At 45.3% G+C, this 15,125-nt stretch overlaps 3 protein-coding genes across 3 annotated transcripts; 1 reads left to right on the forward strand and 2 right to left on the reverse strand.

Annotated features, from left to right (window-relative positions):
- Window positions 1-521: 521 nt before the first annotated feature.
- Window positions 522-4,633, reverse strand: sarm1 (sterile alpha and TIR motif containing 1). Its single transcript, XM_084673954.1, has 8 exons — window positions 3,491-4,633; window positions 2,658-3,276; window positions 2,288-2,500; window positions 1,969-2,060; window positions 1,471-1,797; window positions 1,119-1,308; window positions 882-1,003; window positions 522-647 (listed from the first exon to the last, which is right to left on the reverse strand). Exons 1-8 carry the CDS (start codon window positions 3,946-3,948, stop codon window positions 530-532), a joined length of 2,139 nt encoding a protein of 712 aa, XP_084530080.1. The 5' UTR covers window positions 3,949-4,633; the 3' UTR covers window positions 522-529.
- A 974-nt stretch (window positions 4,634-5,607) lies between these two features.
- vtna (vitronectin a) lies at window positions 5,608-9,415 on the forward strand. Its single transcript, XM_084674441.1, has 8 exons — window positions 5,608-5,706; window positions 5,982-6,101; window positions 6,214-6,741; window positions 6,964-7,103; window positions 7,389-7,545; window positions 7,807-7,959; window positions 8,103-8,741; window positions 9,117-9,415. Exons 1-8 carry the CDS (start codon window positions 5,649-5,651, stop codon window positions 9,236-9,238), a joined length of 1,917 nt encoding a protein of 638 aa, XP_084530567.1. The 5' UTR covers window positions 5,608-5,648; the 3' UTR covers window positions 9,239-9,415.
- On the reverse strand, window positions 9,236-14,855 carry scarf1 (scavenger receptor class F, member 1). Its single transcript, XM_084674440.1, has 12 exons — window positions 14,834-14,855; window positions 14,546-14,699; window positions 14,342-14,403; window positions 14,091-14,192; window positions 13,251-13,788; window positions 12,808-13,026; window positions 12,513-12,641; window positions 12,133-12,239; window positions 11,819-11,930; window positions 11,610-11,734; window positions 11,254-11,391; window positions 9,236-10,986 (listed from the first exon to the last, which is right to left on the reverse strand). The coding sequence occupies exons 2-12, from the start codon at window positions 14,641-14,643 to the stop codon at window positions 9,872-9,874; spliced, it is 2,745 nt and encodes a 914-aa protein (XP_084530566.1). The 5' UTR covers window positions 14,644-14,699; window positions 14,834-14,855; the 3' UTR covers window positions 9,236-9,871.
- Between the last annotated feature and the right edge of the window lie 270 nt (window positions 14,856-15,125).

The following is a 15,125-nucleotide window of genomic DNA, read 5'->3' on the forward strand; positions in this document are numbered from 1 at the left end:
ATGGAGAGTCAAAATGGATAATGCTGGCTGTCAGAGTTAGCAAACATAATATTAGACTGTTTATTTCCTGAGAAAAACAGTTGACCTGATCACACATATTTCATTACCATAGTTCAGACTTTTTCATAGACTTGTTCTCAAAATCATAGTTAATTGTACAATTTTCATAATTGTACAATTTTCATAATGTTTTATGTGAATAGAAGGACCCCAGGAAGACTCCAGTTAAACCACACGGCCAAGCATGGTGTCTAAAAGCTCTGGGCCGACAAGATAGATATAACAACATCTGAATACCTATTCATTTCTTTAATTGGACTAGAGTAACATTTATATTGGGTCTGTGGCTGAGAGTGAATAGCTTTTCGTCATTAGCATATACTGCAATATCATTAGCATATAACAGCCTTGTTGTGACATGCACAGGGTGGGGCTAGGTGTAGAGGTAACCAAGACAATTCTCTTTTTGGAATCATTGACAGACAATTGTTTTATGCCATCTCTTAGACAGAGTTTTGTAACTCTACGTCTACTTTTGCTTGGACCCCTTTGAGCTCTCAGGGCAGTCGATCTGGTTTTGATTGGTGTTGCCTTTAAGAAAGCGCAGGATCTTTTCAATGGTGGCTTCCTGGTACTCGTGGGACCACCTGGGTGGACAGGTGAGACAGGAGAGAAGTGATTGACAGTTTGACCTGATATTGAACCTATTGGAGCTGAGGGAAAGTGGTGTTTTACATAACTTTTATAAACATAATAATTTCTTTTAAAATTACTTTTCTCTAGTAATAAACATTCCAGTAATACTTTATTTTATGATTTGTTGAGCACAAAAGGAAAGATTGAATTCCAACTCAGCCTTTTGTAATCTCTCTGTGACTTACTTGATGCCATTAAAGTTGAGAATGGTTCTCATGTCCTCAGGCAGACAGTTGGGGTCAGGCCACACAAAGTTATCTGTGACAGGAACTATGTTCTTTTTTCCTCCCAGGGCAGTGACAATCTCCTGCGGATTTGATCAAATAGCAATAAGTCAACTCAGTGAACATGGAATGTCTACACAGACACAAACACATGAACTGCCTACATGTAGACATGAAATGTCAAGACATGCATTTGACCTTGTGCACCCAGTCCTTCATGCCTGTGTCACCGATGCATTTGTCAAGGGCGTTGGCGGATAGCACCAAGATGAAGTTACGTGCCCGCTGCACACTCTGAATAAGCTTGTCCTCAAATTTGCCTGCCTCCAGTTTCTCAACGTCGATAAAGACGCTGAATCCTCTCACCTGAAGGTGCACCTTCAACAGGCTGAGGGAGAGAGAGAAAGAGAGATCAGATAATGTAGCAGGGCATTCCAGAAACTTCAAGATAACCCTTCTCTTTCATCTCATCGCTACATACTAGGCCTCTCCCCAGAAACCTTCCATGTGTCCCTGCTCCCCGTCCTCCCCCTCAGTCCTCAGTCCTAACCTGGCCAGTTGAGAGCCAGTAGTCCTTCTGTAACTGATAAAAACGTCTGGTCCAGGTGGTTGGGCATCAGTCAGGCAGGGTTTGAAAGGCTGACGCATGGTTGCCAAGATCCGGGCACGGTGGACACCGTTCTCTATGTGACAGTCAGAAGAGAGCTGCTGGTCGGTGAGGTGGAGGAGGCTGTTGCGGTCAACGCCCGACTGCACCAGGCCATAGGTGTATTGGCGGAAGCGTGGGTCCACTTCCGCAAGCCAGTCGGCCATGTTGTTGGGGTCACATGTGGAGTAGTTGGCGTAGGTCTTCAGCACGCGCAGGTCTCTGAGGAACCTGATGGACATGACAGAGTGGTAGGGGAGATGGTAAATTGGAAACACAACTGAACTACACAAAGTCAATCTTCCACACTGACATATAGGATCACAGACGGGTAACTGAATTCTCCCCCATCAGTCCTTTACTGCAGCCCAGGCTAGCCTCCAGATTATATCAGAGATTGACCTCTTGCGTGTGAGTCCTGTTGTCATGCCCAAGTCAGCACTCAGATCCTGGTCTGTGATATTCAACAATAGATCTCCATCCACTTGTAGCTCCTACATATGCAGAGACATAGTGGAGTGGTGTTAGATGATCACATTTATCACATTTAAAGAAAGAGTTTTTGATATTTCCACTAGATGGAAATCAAGCATTGGCTTTATTTTCTGGGGCCTGTTAGGAAGACTGGATATCACGGTTTGAATGTTTCCTCTATGCTTTATGTCCTTACATAGCCTATAGGTAGCATTCACATGAACACCCGCTCAACACAAACACACACCTGGAAGCGGTCACTATAGGCACTAAAGCCAACTTGCTGGAGCCAGGTTTGCACCTCCCCACTCTTCCAGTTAGGAACGGATGACAGGATACGCCTCGGCACATCCTCACCCATCGCAGACAGGGCCCGCTTGGCCAGGGCACAGGCTGTCCCATTACTAGAATACATGACAATCCTCTTCAGGCTCTGGACCGCACCAATCTCCTGGAATATCTGGTGGAGAGGGGAAACAGAGTAGAAATAGTTTGATTTCATTGTATTCTCATGTAATTTCCCCACAGAGCCAGTCACAAACAACTTGTTATGTAACGGGTAAATAACCTTATCAGTATCAGTCTTTTCCAACTTGTTCATTTGTGACATGGTCTACCTTGGTGTTGCGCTGGCGTGACTTGATGCTGGTCTCAACACACAGATAGAAGGCAGCTATGCACTTCCCCTCCAGCCTGGTCCCATCCAGCAGGGGCAGGAGCTGCTGCAGGTCTGCCGCGGTGCGTCCCTGCATGCTGTGCTCGCTGTCCAGCAAGCTGCGGGCAAATTCATCCGGGTCCAACGATGCGATAAACGGCTCCACCAACTCCAAAGTCCCGGACTTAACCACCTCTTTCTCGATTTCCCGGTTAGCTGCTAGCACGGCAACGGCCAAGCACGAATGGAAACGAATAAGCTCATCCTCTTTGGAAAAGGCTAAAGGGAAAAGCCACTCCGCAGCCTGTTTCTCTATCATCAACCGCTGGCAGCGGTGGCCGCCGTACATGGCACAGTTGGCGAGGGCCACGGCGCAGTGGCGAAGCACAGTGGGGTCGGTGCCTCGGCACCAGAACAGAAGTGCGTCCAGACCACCGTTGGCGATGAGCTGAACTGACGTCTCCTCCGTGTGTTTGAACATGTGCTCAAGGATGCCGGAGACACTGCGAGCGAGCTGCGCATCCTCCTGTTCTCGTGTCAGGTTGAGAATGACTCCCAGGCCCATTCGTGCCACATAATCTCTAGAAACAAAAGGAAACACATACGGTGACACCATTAAACCTTTTTTAACATGAGCAACTCAGGATTTTGTCATAGGGATCATATTTCATAAGGATCATATTAAAACATGCAGCAGCTGAGGTTTTAGTAAGCATACTATACACATTATTTGAGGAGGAAGTACTAACACAGGTATTTTTGTCTCCAGGTCAGATAGCAAATCTATTTAGACACCTGTTCTCGGACACCAGGATCTGCTCCAGTAGCTTGGCAGACTCGTAGGTGATTTCCACAGCAGGTGTCAGGAGAAGCTGCAAGAGCAACTCCAGTCCTCCATCTAGCCTTATTCGGTTGCACATGTCCTCAGCCACCTGACGGCCCACTGTAGGTAAAACCCAGGCCTCCTCCACTAATTGATATATCTCTGCTATTGCCCTGCGGGTCTCGTCCAAATCCGAGGTATCTTTGGCAGATTTTAATGTTTTAATAGCGGAGCGCAGCGATGGGAGAGAAGAATCCAATACCGCCTGGACGTCTGCGTGGATACCTGGCGAGACCGCTTTTGGGTCTGTGGTGCCAGACCTCCGGGTCTGCAGACGGCTGACATACTCCGGAACTGAGAGTCTTTCGGAGCTGAACATGAAGAAATGTCGATAGAGCCTCCAAAGGAAAACGGTTAGGGATATGAGCATCTACTGAATATGTCTGTCAGGGTATGAGGGCTATTCGCAGAACCCAATCAATACTCTGTAACTGATGCAAATAATCAGTTCCTAAGAGAAAGGTACTGTTAAGCAGTGAACTGTTTTAAGGCCTACACTCAAACCAAATCCACCAAGACAGAGTTGTCCTCTAAACCGTAGCATTCATTACAATGACAGCCTGCACCAAATTGCATCATCACGGATGTGGTCCTTGAAAACAAAGGAGAAAGACTTACACATCTTGCAATATTGACACACTTTAGCACTTAACTCTAAATGCCCTCTCCTCTTCAGTCTCAGAACCTATTTGGATCAAACCGTCAAAAACCTCAAGACGAACAACAACACAAATCCTACATCCGAAATTAGATTGCTTTAAGCCAGTGATTTGCTTAAAATAAACAGTCGTCTCGTCTTTGAAAGACTATTCGCACCGGATGACGTTTTCCGGAGGAGTTGGTTATTATTATACACAGCTCGATTGTTGTGTCCCTCGTCCGCGTAAATTGAGGCTACCAAAACAAAGAAGCACTGTTCATCATAACATTCCTCCCTCACATTCCCTTTTTTGCTGAATAGTCTCACGTTCTTAATGTACACTAATATTCATAACAGTTTTCTTAAAATAACCACAGCGTTTTCTCATTCCCTCAACAGCATCTTCGAGCATCCTCCGCCCATCGCCTTTACGTATAGTAGACTTTATGTCTCCCTCAGCATCAAGAGCCCTCACCCTGCCCTCTCGTGGTTGCATGTGGACCAACAGGAACAAACGACAATATTGTCGAAATTCACTGTACAATGCACGACTCACGAGTACGAATACACACAAAAACGCTTTGGAATTGTTCAAGATGTGTGTTTTTTTAAATAGTTGCATGCAATGGTTTGCTTTGTTCTACACTATAGCGTAACTGATCAGCAGGGCCAGCCCGAAGCAATAAACAAGCTATAGTTCATAAATATTTGTTCCCCCCCCCCCCCCAAAAAAAAATGTTTTGCCAATCAAAGGGCCCCCTACACAATTTCTGTTTAGGGACCCCAAAACCCAATGACCCGCCCTGCTTATCAGCACCAAAACCACGCATTGATTATTGAAGCACAAATGGAGAAAATAAGTTCAAACTCTAAGAGTGAGTCATGTGTTGGAAAAGAAGGAGCTTTAAGGGTGATTTTAATTGTTATATTGTGTTTTTGTTTTGTTTACAACTACAGTCCAGCTTTAACTGAAAGGACCTCTGTTACAGTTTTACTCTGCAAAGTCAGTCTTTTCTCATTACCATGGTTATTTTTAAATTCTGTATCTGGAGCCTGTCATAGTTTTACGCAATACCTATACACCACTTTACCCCCATAGCAAAACACATGGAACTGCACTGACCTACTTTGTTGCCAGAGTATATATAGGGTGACCATTTTATGTTTAATTCTCTTTACTAACAAATTACTTCAATCAAAGAGACCAACTACTTCCTCAAGGAAAGGGAAAATTCAAACCCACAAAGATTTCACTTTTCACTGTGCCCCTCTCATTCCACGAAGTAATTGCTTAAGCAGACCTGTTCAAAACAAAGTTTAAGTCAACATACAGAAAGGTTCAATGACCAGTGGCCAATGATTAGGTGTGCACAGTCCAGGAGCCCTGCATGTCCACCTCTCACTACACTCTTATTCTCAAGTGAAACAGCATGAAGTTGGGGCTGATTCTGCTGCTAGCCACATTGGCCATTGCATTTGCTGCAGAGGGTAAGTTAATTCATTTTTAGTTTAAAAAGAAAATTGTGTTGTTGTCTTTACATTGACAGGATCCAAATGAAGGCGGAAATGAAGAAAAAAGCTGTTTATTAAATTGTTTTTTACAAGAATTACTTGGTGAATTCTTTGATGAGAGTACAGTATATCACATCCTTATTCCCTTATGCTCATTGGATGATACACTGGAATCACAAGTGATGTTGTACAGGTCCCTTTCTCAATCCAACTTTTGTCAGCGAACTCATTCATGTCTGCACTATCTTAAGAGTCTTGCATGGGCCGCTGTGAGAATGGCTTTGACGCTCAGAAGAGCTGCCAGTGTGACTCCATGTGTCGGTATTACAAGAGCTGCTGCCTGGACTTTGAGACGGCATGTCGTATGAGAAGTAAGAACCTTGCCTTGTACCTTTACAAAGATCCACTCTTGGTCACGTTGATCTGAAAAGAATGTAGAGTTTTCTATTTAAGTGTTACTGATATAATATTTTGTCAATTCAGCTCGAGGAGACACATTTGTCTTTGCTGAAGACGACGAGGAGTCTGTCGACAGCACCCCCACTTCAATTGCCACCATCAACCATACCCCAACCGTTGACTCTGGCTATTCAGGCCATCAACGTGGGCCAAGACGCCATGACAGTGTGGTTGCTTTCTCTACTACTCCTGCCACACAGGCCTCCCCAGTAACAAAGACAACCACAGCTCCATCAGCTATCAAAGTCCCTGATACACAGGAGGAATCTCGGTCACCCCAAGGTCCAACTGCAGAGTCCCACGTCCGACCGAACGTCCCCACAACTGTGAAGTCACATATCAAAGTAAATGTCCCGACAACTGAGAAAGATCCCAGGAGGGAAATTTTATTGAGACCAAATCTGGCAACCCGAGAACCAACAACAGGCCCTGTCACAACCACAGAAAGAGTGACCACCACCAAAGCTCCAGACCCAGATGCGGAGGCTTGTAGCGGCCGGCCCTTTGACTCTTTCATGCAGATGAAAAATGGCTCAATCTATGCCTTCAGAGGTGAGGCTGGGGACAACTCTTTTAACAATCAGTGACTAGTCATTCACAAGTGATCAGTTAAATTAGATGTTTGTATCTAGGTCCAACAAAACATTGGTTAATTCATTATTAATAACTCAAATAGATTTTGTTTTGTCAGTATATTATTGTACTTAAAATGGATGGATAAATACAGTAGGTTGCGAGAAGACAGCATTGCTTACAGCTGTGTGTCCCATACAGGGGAATACTTCTTTGTGCTGGATGAAAAGTCTGTGCTTCCTGGCTACCCCAAACTCATCAAGGATGTCTGGGGAATCAAAGGGCCAATTGACGCTGCCTTCACTCGAATCAACTGCCAGGGCAAAACCTACATGTTCAAGGTGGGACACACTCTATATGTATAATTCAACTCTAACATGTGGGACATTTCATTGGTATAAACATTTACGTGTATGTGTTTTGTTGTGAATGTTATTACCTTGACTCAGAATGGATAAGGTGCTTATAAGAAACTGCCTATCAGAGGGACACTGTGTTGCCAGTTTTGTGCTTCTGATTGTGCTTAATGTTTACAAGAGCAGAGTACAAGTGTTAATCGTGAAATTATCAGCTTAACACAGACAAAAAACAATCAATGCTGATCAAAGGTAATGTTTTCATCACAGAGAAATCAATACTGGAGGTTTGATGATGGCGTATTGGATGAGGACTATCCCAGAGACATTACTGTGGGCTTTACTAAGATTCCAGACAACATAGATGCCGCCTTTGCCATGCCAGCCCACAGTCACCATGGCAAAGAGAAGGTGTACTTCTTCAAAGGTCTGCCACATCAGAATTTTTTTGTAAGCCTAGAGGAAAAAAAGACAATTTATATTAAAAATGCGACTATTGAAAAACAGCTATATCACACATCATTTCTAACCTTAACTGACAATGAGGTTTACATTTATTTATTTCTCCATAAACTGTACAGTCAAAGTATTATAAAAAAGGTTTTTCATATACAACCAGAATTGTATAAAAAAGATGTACAATGATAGTAAATATGTAATTACATCCTGTGTATCTGTGTTTTATCAGGTGACCAGTACTACCAGTATGAGTTCCTCCACCAGCCATCTCACGAGGAGTGTATCAGCATGTCAGAGAGGTCCCCCTCTACCCTCTTCCGACGCTACACCGATGTCTACTACAACAACTGGGAACCCTTTTACCATGAGCTCTTTGGAGGCAGTGAGTAATTGTTTGTGTCTATCCTTCTGTGTACATGGTTATGTGTGAATATGCGTTTTTATTCATACCAGCAGCTTAACGTCTTACTTTTCAGCTGTAGGCTTGTAGTGTACATTCTTCTCCATCTCTTCTCGTACCCTCAGAGCCCATCCGTCATGATGGGCACCACTTCATCAACAAGGACTGGGTCGGCATCAAGTCACCTGTGGATGCTGTCATGGGGGGCAGGATCTATGTTGCCCCATGGGTCTCTCCCCCTCGTCGCAATAATGACCGACGCCCAGAGGGCAACTACCGCCCCACCCAGCAATGGGGGCAACAATGGGGGCAACAGTGGGGGCAACAACGGGGGCAACAGTGGGGTCGCCGCAGACAAAACCGATCCCCTTTCTGGGAGTCTATGGCTGAAAGAGGTATGGACATGGGCCAGGGCTTCGCTGAGAGAGGTATGGACATGGGCCAGGGCTTCGCTGAGAGAGGTATGGACATGGGCCAGGGCTTCGCTGAGAGAGGTATGAACATGGGCCAGGGCTTCGCTGAGAGAGGTATGGACATGAGGCTGACAGAGCCGGAGATAGCGATGAGGGAGAGGTTGGGGAGCAACTTGGGGTTGCGTCAGGAGCAAGACTGGGACCAAGATCAGGATCGACGGAGAGATTACGATTATCGCAGACACTATGAGAGCGACAGCTATTACTCCAGATATCCCACTGCAGAAAGACACTACTGGGAGCTCGTACGCAAGGGCCAGCCTCTGCAGAGCGTCTACTTCTTTAAAGCAGGTAATGAAATGCAAAAAAAACCACTTTGAATATATATATATGCAAATGTATTTGTGGATGGGTTAAGGCTTCGAGCCATTTTATGTGTTTTTTAGTCTCTGGGCTATTTAGTCTTTAGGATTGATTATTTTCTATTACAGAGGGGGTTTCAGTAGGTAAACTCAGCTCTTGTCCATGTGGCCGGGAATGGAGTAAAAACATTTAAAAGTTATAAAATAAAATGTTCTATTTGGTTAAGTAAGTAGGTTCTACTGACAATAAGAATCAGTAGAGTACATGACGTAAATCGCTAATGTGCAATCACCAGGCAACAAACACATTGGAAATAACCTGAAACCCCTGTTGTTACAACTGCTTTGTGTCTGTGTTTCCCAGATAAATACTACAGAGTGGATTTGAAGACCAAAAAAGTCGACTTTGCAAACCCCCCATATCCCAGATCCATCGCTAAGTACTGGCTCAGCTGCCCTGACAACACAAAGGCAGAAAAGAAATAGTTTCTAAGGGGGGGATTTTATTGTGTGTTCATTTAGTCTACAGAAGACTCAGGTGACCTAACCCATTAGGTACTGTAACAATGCTATGTTGTCTTTACAATTTGATTGAAACATTTACAACTGTATATATATAGGATTTCTTTTTAACGCAATGTCAATAAACATGCTTGTATCTGAGGCTATGCAGACTTTACAGCTCACCTACACAAACCCATCAACCTCACAGCTAAGAACCCAATCGTTAATCATGAAGCATACAAAATCCAGATGGCGGTCATCCATTCCGTGGGGTCTTGTTCTACTCTACATCATCCATTTGAAACCATGTTTGGATTTGCCCATGTTGTTTTAAAGTACACGTCAACCTTTCTATTTATATGGAATTTTATACAACAATCAAAACAACCTGTATGATAACAGAAAGAAAATATACATCCTATCATATATCTGTTGAAACATGAAAATGAGACACAATCTCAAGTGTTTTTTTCTATAAGCCAAATAAGTAACAAGCATTGGAGTAAAATGACTGAAATATTTGATGATGTAAGACACAAATGATCAGCCTTTTCTTTTGTTTTTCAAGTCTTTAAAACAGTTTCTGACTAAAATACCGTAAATGCAGTAGCGTCGTTATGAATTGTTTATCAGAACATTCTCATAACTGGGCTCCTCATTGACCACCAGGCCTTGGTTAGCAATGACCTCACTAAAACTAACAGCGTCCGTAACAGGTCCCACCGTCAGGTACCCACTCTCACTCTGTTCCGTCCCAGCATCAGCGCCCTCCAGCTTGACCTCTTCACCTCTTGCATCCGGCCCAGCCACCGGCACACGCTTTAAAATGGAGGAAAGCGGCCTTTTAGGAGTGGCGCCATCAGGTGGCGGATTGTCAGTTGTTCCAGAGGAGCTGGGTTGTGTCAGCTTTCTCCTACTGGGCTTTCTCATGGTCACCTCTGCTACCACTGGGGTCCCCTGCTCCCAAACGCTAGCCCGGGTGCCCAGTTTCCTCCTGGGAGGCTTGGTGATACTCTCCACCCCTTTGGTCTTGGGCCTCCCAGCCTCCTGGTCTTTCTGTCTTTGGAGGCTACCTAGCCGTCGTAGCATGGCCTGAACGGGACCTTCAGAGGTGGGCTCCACTTTAGATGTGGGCCTGCCAGTCTTACCCACAGTTACATACACAGTGGTGATCTTATCTGCGCATGTGTCTGCCTCGTGAGCATCAGATGCTGGCGTTGGTGTTTGAGCCTTGCAGGCAGCAGCATTCGACATGGTGCGTCTTCGCCCGACCGCCCCAGGGACTTGAAGGGTGGAGCACGAAGGGGTGGAGCTGTACCTTTCTGTGTCAGAGTCTTCCCCTCCATCGCTGTTGGAGCCTTGGTTGTCCAACATGCCACTTTTGTCCTCACCCATCTGCCCCCCATCAGCTAAGCTGTCTTCCCCTGGTTTCCCTCCTCCTCCCTGCGCTTGGAGAGCAGAGAGAACCAGGACGCCCCAGGCCGTCTTGGGCTTGGTGCGGGGGGCCCCGGGGCATGCCAGGTCCTGGGTGGAACCACGACGCTCCTTGGGGCTGAAGCGTGTGCCCTCTGCGAAAGAGACTGAGGGCCTCTTTGACTTGGCGATGCTGGAGGTGCGAGGGATGGCAAAGGGCAGGGACATGTCTTCACTGCTAAAGCCAGATGGATCAAGGAACATGTTGCACTTGGAGCTCATCTCCTGGAACTCACCTCCCACCATCGATGGGATGTCTGTCAGAAAGAGAGAGAAAGAAAGAAATAAAGAAAGAGAGGCAGGTTATGAGAAGTTTTAAGAGATGGAGGAAAAAAAGAGCTAAAAGCCAGATAGCTGTTTAATGCTGTTTTGAAAAAGAAAACATCTACCAATAGAGGGCAGAAGGGGATTACACTTCTCATGTACTGCGGTCCATATGAATGACTCACAGACACGGTGATGTATGCAAAAGGAGTTGATGCATTTCAGGTTGAATTCCCGTCATTCAGGAAAGTCTTCATTACCTTCCCTGGGTGGGACACAGTAGAGAGCCTCCCCTTCTTCCTCGTCGCTTTCGAACGACGAGCCTTCTGTGACCCAGCCCGAGGACGGAGGCTCAATAAAGCTGTGGTTGAAGTTCAACTCCGGATCATGGTGAGAAACTGGAGAGCGATAAAATGCTCTGAAAGCTCGCATGTCATCTCTGAACTATATCCAGTACACCATTAAGGCAAAACATCATTTCTATGCAGAACATTTGTATAACATCCTCATAATTCTATGTTATCCATAATTCTAATGTTGTCTCTGTAAACCATTCGTAAGATGTTATAAAGTTCCATGAGGGAATATGACATTAAGCTATAGCTGGGAGTCTCACCTGTGACTCTGGGCAGGCCTGAAGACCAGACAGACATGCAGGGCACAGCTGAGCTCACATTGGCCAGGACATTGTACACATGGTGTTTCATACGAGAAGAAGTAACTCCATCAGCTACGTTTACCCTGAACAACCATAGTGAGATTGGGGAGTCAGGAAACAGTGTGTTTGTTTGTGTGGGCACAGATTCATTCAAATTGGATGTAGACCTCTCTTTGCCATCTGCGGGCCCTCTACCACAGCAGCAACAACAGAAGACCAGGGCCAGTATCACCAGCAGCAGGGGGACCAGCAGGCCTGCAACGAGAGCCCCACGGCCACCTGACACACACACACAGGCACAAACAGAAACACGATTAGAAACCTGATGTGCACAAACACTCATCAACAGAAGGGTACCGACAAGTGCATACACATGAATGAACCAATCAGTGCAAACAAACAGAGGCACACACACACACACAAACACACACAATACACTTCATAAAGAAAAGCATGGATGCACAAGCACCCAGGAGCATACTGTGTGGACAGGCGCCTGTGGCTGGGTGACAGGTCACATCTTCTCCACAGTCACACTCCGAAGAGCAGTTGAGGCCATACCGGTGATCAGGACATGTGCTGTTACAGCTGGCCCCATAACAAAGAGAGAAAAGTACAATCATGACCTCTTCTTTTAAAATGGCTTTTGTATATGTACGTGTCCTCCATTTCAAATACAGGTACACACTTACAAACACACTGTACAAACAGTGGAAAAATAAAACATAAAACAAGAGGCTTGCAGATAGAGTAATGCATGTTTTTTAATTTGAATGATCTTTGTGTGTGTGTGTTCTTTTGATAACACGTTCTGGTGAAAATGTAATGCGTGATTTCTGTTTGCAGAAACTGAATTTTCACCTCTCTCCCTGGAAGCCAGGCTTACAGACACATCTTCCTGTCACATGATCACAGTGGCCATGGAAACAGGGGCTGCACAGGAAGCGGCAGGCATCCCCAAACGTCCTGTCAGTACAGGGCTGGTCACAGCTGCAGGCAGGCACACAATGAAATGAACAAAATAGCAATTATGTCTTTTTAGGCCAAAATACGATTTCCATTCCATTATCTAATAAAAAAAATTAAATAATAATTGTGGTATTTAAAGTCAGAAGAATCAAAGTTGCTTCCTTTAATGCTACATTCACACACTCACTTAGGTCCAGTCCAACCTGGGTCGCAACGCCAACACTTCCCTGTTGTGGGGTCACATGGTTCACTGTTCCTACAGTGAGGGCACTTCTCCTGACACTGGTCACCATAGTAACCGTAGGGGCACTTGATGTCGCACCGTGTGCCATTCCATCCCGACTCACAGGCAACACATGTCCCATCAACAACAGAGCACGGCTGGCCACCTTTACAATGACCACAACTACAAATGAGAGAGAAAGAAAAAGAGATTACAAATAATCATTCATATTGGGGAAGGAAAACCCAAACCCCAAATAAGTCAGGACACCACAGTCGGATCGAAACAACCAACAACACACAGCTGTCTCTAATCTGAGTGACAAAACGCACTTTAGTAACAAAGGATCTGTGTAAAGTGCACTGATTATATAATCCAAAACACATGCGCTTACTGATTTACCTTACCTGAGATTACACCTGCTACCATACTCCCCAGCATCACAGGGCATGTTACAGTACTCGCCCTTATACCCAGGCAGGCACACACAGTCCCCGCTGTTGGGGTCACAGTTGCTGTGTTCCATATCGCAGTTGCAGTGCCGGTCACATGCTGGCCCCCACCAGCCAGACTCACACTCACAGGTGCCCATCCTCTGTTGGCATGGTGAAAGATAGCAGTTGCAGCGCAGGGCGCATTTTTGTCCCCAGTACCGAGGGGCACACTGACACCCACCTGTCAGCTGGTCACAGGTGGCACCCAGGGCATTCTGCGAACACTGACACATCTTGGCACATGTGGGTGTCCACCAGCCCTCATTACAGGTGCAGTTGCCATAGACTGGGTTACACTGTCCGTGGCGGGCACACTTACAAGCGTACTGGCACAATGGGCCCCACCGGTTGGGGAGGCACGTGCACTCCCCAGTGACAGAGTCACAGTGCCCATGTGGGTAACATTGGCATACCTTGCGACAGTCTGGTGCCCAGAATTCTGGTGGGCAGCCTACAGGAAGAGATAAGATTGTTTAGGGCACAGCAACACAAAAACATTGAAACGAAAGCAAAGAGCAAATCAATATTTGACAAATTGATGTACTCTCTACACCAAAATAATATATTTTTTCTCTCAACAAGAGGCACAAGAAATGTTGATGAATAATGTCCTGTCCTGTCCTGTAGTGAAGTGTGGTAAAGCTGCCTCTACTTACCATAAACTGAAAAGAAATGCTTAGCCATTTCTTACTTTACAGCTCAGGGTGTTTGGTTCGTAGCTATCTTGGTGAGATGTTTTCAGTGTAAACTCACGTGTCTTGCAGTTGGCCCCGTAGAAGCCTGGCGGACAGCGACACACTCCCGGGTACACGCAGATCTCATCTTTTTGACAGGTTTGCTCGCCCTCACAGATAGCTGAACACAATACAGATACAATACAGAATTCATGGTTCAGAGTTCATAAATCTGGTCAGACCAACACACTGTCAGACACATTAAGGGGCAACAATATACATTTGAGAAAATGCAGAAGAGTACATTATTTTTAGGCCACCGATACTCACGTATCGTGCACTCCTCTCCTTCTTGTCTCCACCCATTACAACATACAAGGGTGGAAGGGTCTCTGTTTGTAGAGAAGGAAAAGATACACTACTGTAAAATACACCATATCTTGACCTCAAGACAAGAAACTCATTAAGTGAAAAGAGAGAGAATTCTTTATGAGGTGCTATGAGAGAGATTGGATGAAATTAGAGCTGCCACACCTGAGATCCTGGCAAACATTTTTTCCAGAAGGGTCCAGATTTTGTGCAGAGAGGTTGCAGCAGAGCAATATTCCAAAACTTGTCAGAAGACGGTCCATTTCCACACCAGAACCAGATCTGAATCAGTCCTCACAGGTCTCAGACCAGTGCAAGACTAACAAGTTGTTAGTGTTCACAATATCCAAACCAAGACGTGTTTGTTCTTTTTAGTTCCTCAATCACCAAGTCCAAGTTTAGGACAGGTTGTACTTCTATTTTCCTACCACCACCAATCTCTCTCTGCTTTACCTTCAACTCCTCTCTTCCTCGTCTTCCTGCTCCTTGGTTTTCTCTGGCATGCTGTAGTTGGTCAGTGGTCTGGTGAGTCCAGTGTGGTCCAAACCCCTGGATTTCCTCCACCAGCTTCCTGGGGATGTGAGGGTCATTTCCTCCTATTCAATCAGACACTCTGGCTTTTGAAATACCGCACCACAATCTAAGATTCAGGGAAAAGGTAAGCAGCAATAGTCATCGATCAACTTGTGTTTTTCTGATATTATTTGATTTTATAATTTCAGACAGATCAGAAACCCTACTTTGC

The sequence above is a fragment of the Hypomesus nipponensis genome, chromosome 15 (assembly GCF_054491055.1).
Source record: "Hypomesus nipponensis isolate SF chromosome 15, ASM5449105v1, whole genome shotgun sequence".
Classification (NCBI taxonomy): domain Eukaryota; kingdom Metazoa; phylum Chordata; class Actinopteri; order Osmeriformes; family Osmeridae; genus Hypomesus; species Hypomesus nipponensis.

Coding starts and splice junctions, on each gene's coding strand:
- sarm1 (XM_084673954.1), bottom strand. CDS start 3,948: ATGCTCATATCCCTAACCGTTTTCCTTTGGAGGCTCTATCGACATTTC. Junction 3,277..3,490: donor ATCCTGGTGTCCGAGAACAG/GTGTCTAAATAG, acceptor TTTTGTTTCTAG/AGATTATGTGGCACGAATGG. Junction 1,798..1,968: donor ACAGGACTCACACGCAAGAG/GTCAATCTCTGA, acceptor CATGTCCATCAG/GTTCCTCAGAGACCTGCGCG.
- vtna (XM_084674441.1), top strand. CDS start 5,649: ATGAAGTTGGGGCTGATTCTGCTGCTAGCCACATTGGCCATTGCATTT. Junction 6,102..6,213: donor GACGGCATGTCGTATGAGAA/GTAAGAACCTTG, acceptor TTGTCAATTCAG/CTCGAGGAGACACATTTGTC. Junction 6,742..6,963: donor CTCAATCTATGCCTTCAGAG/GTGAGGCTGGGG, acceptor TGTCCCATACAG/GGGAATACTTCTTTGTGCTG.
- scarf1 (XM_084674440.1), bottom strand. CDS start 14,643: ATGGACCGTCTTCTGACAAGTTTTGGAATATTGCTCTGCTGCAACCTC. Junction 14,404..14,545: donor AATGTTTGCCAGGATCTCAG/GTGTGGCAGCTC, acceptor CTCTACAAACAG/AGACCCTTCCACCCTTGTAT. Junction 14,193..14,341: donor AGGAGAGGAGTGCACGATAC/GTGAGTATCGGT, acceptor TATTGTGTTCAG/CTATCTGTGAGGGCGAGCAA.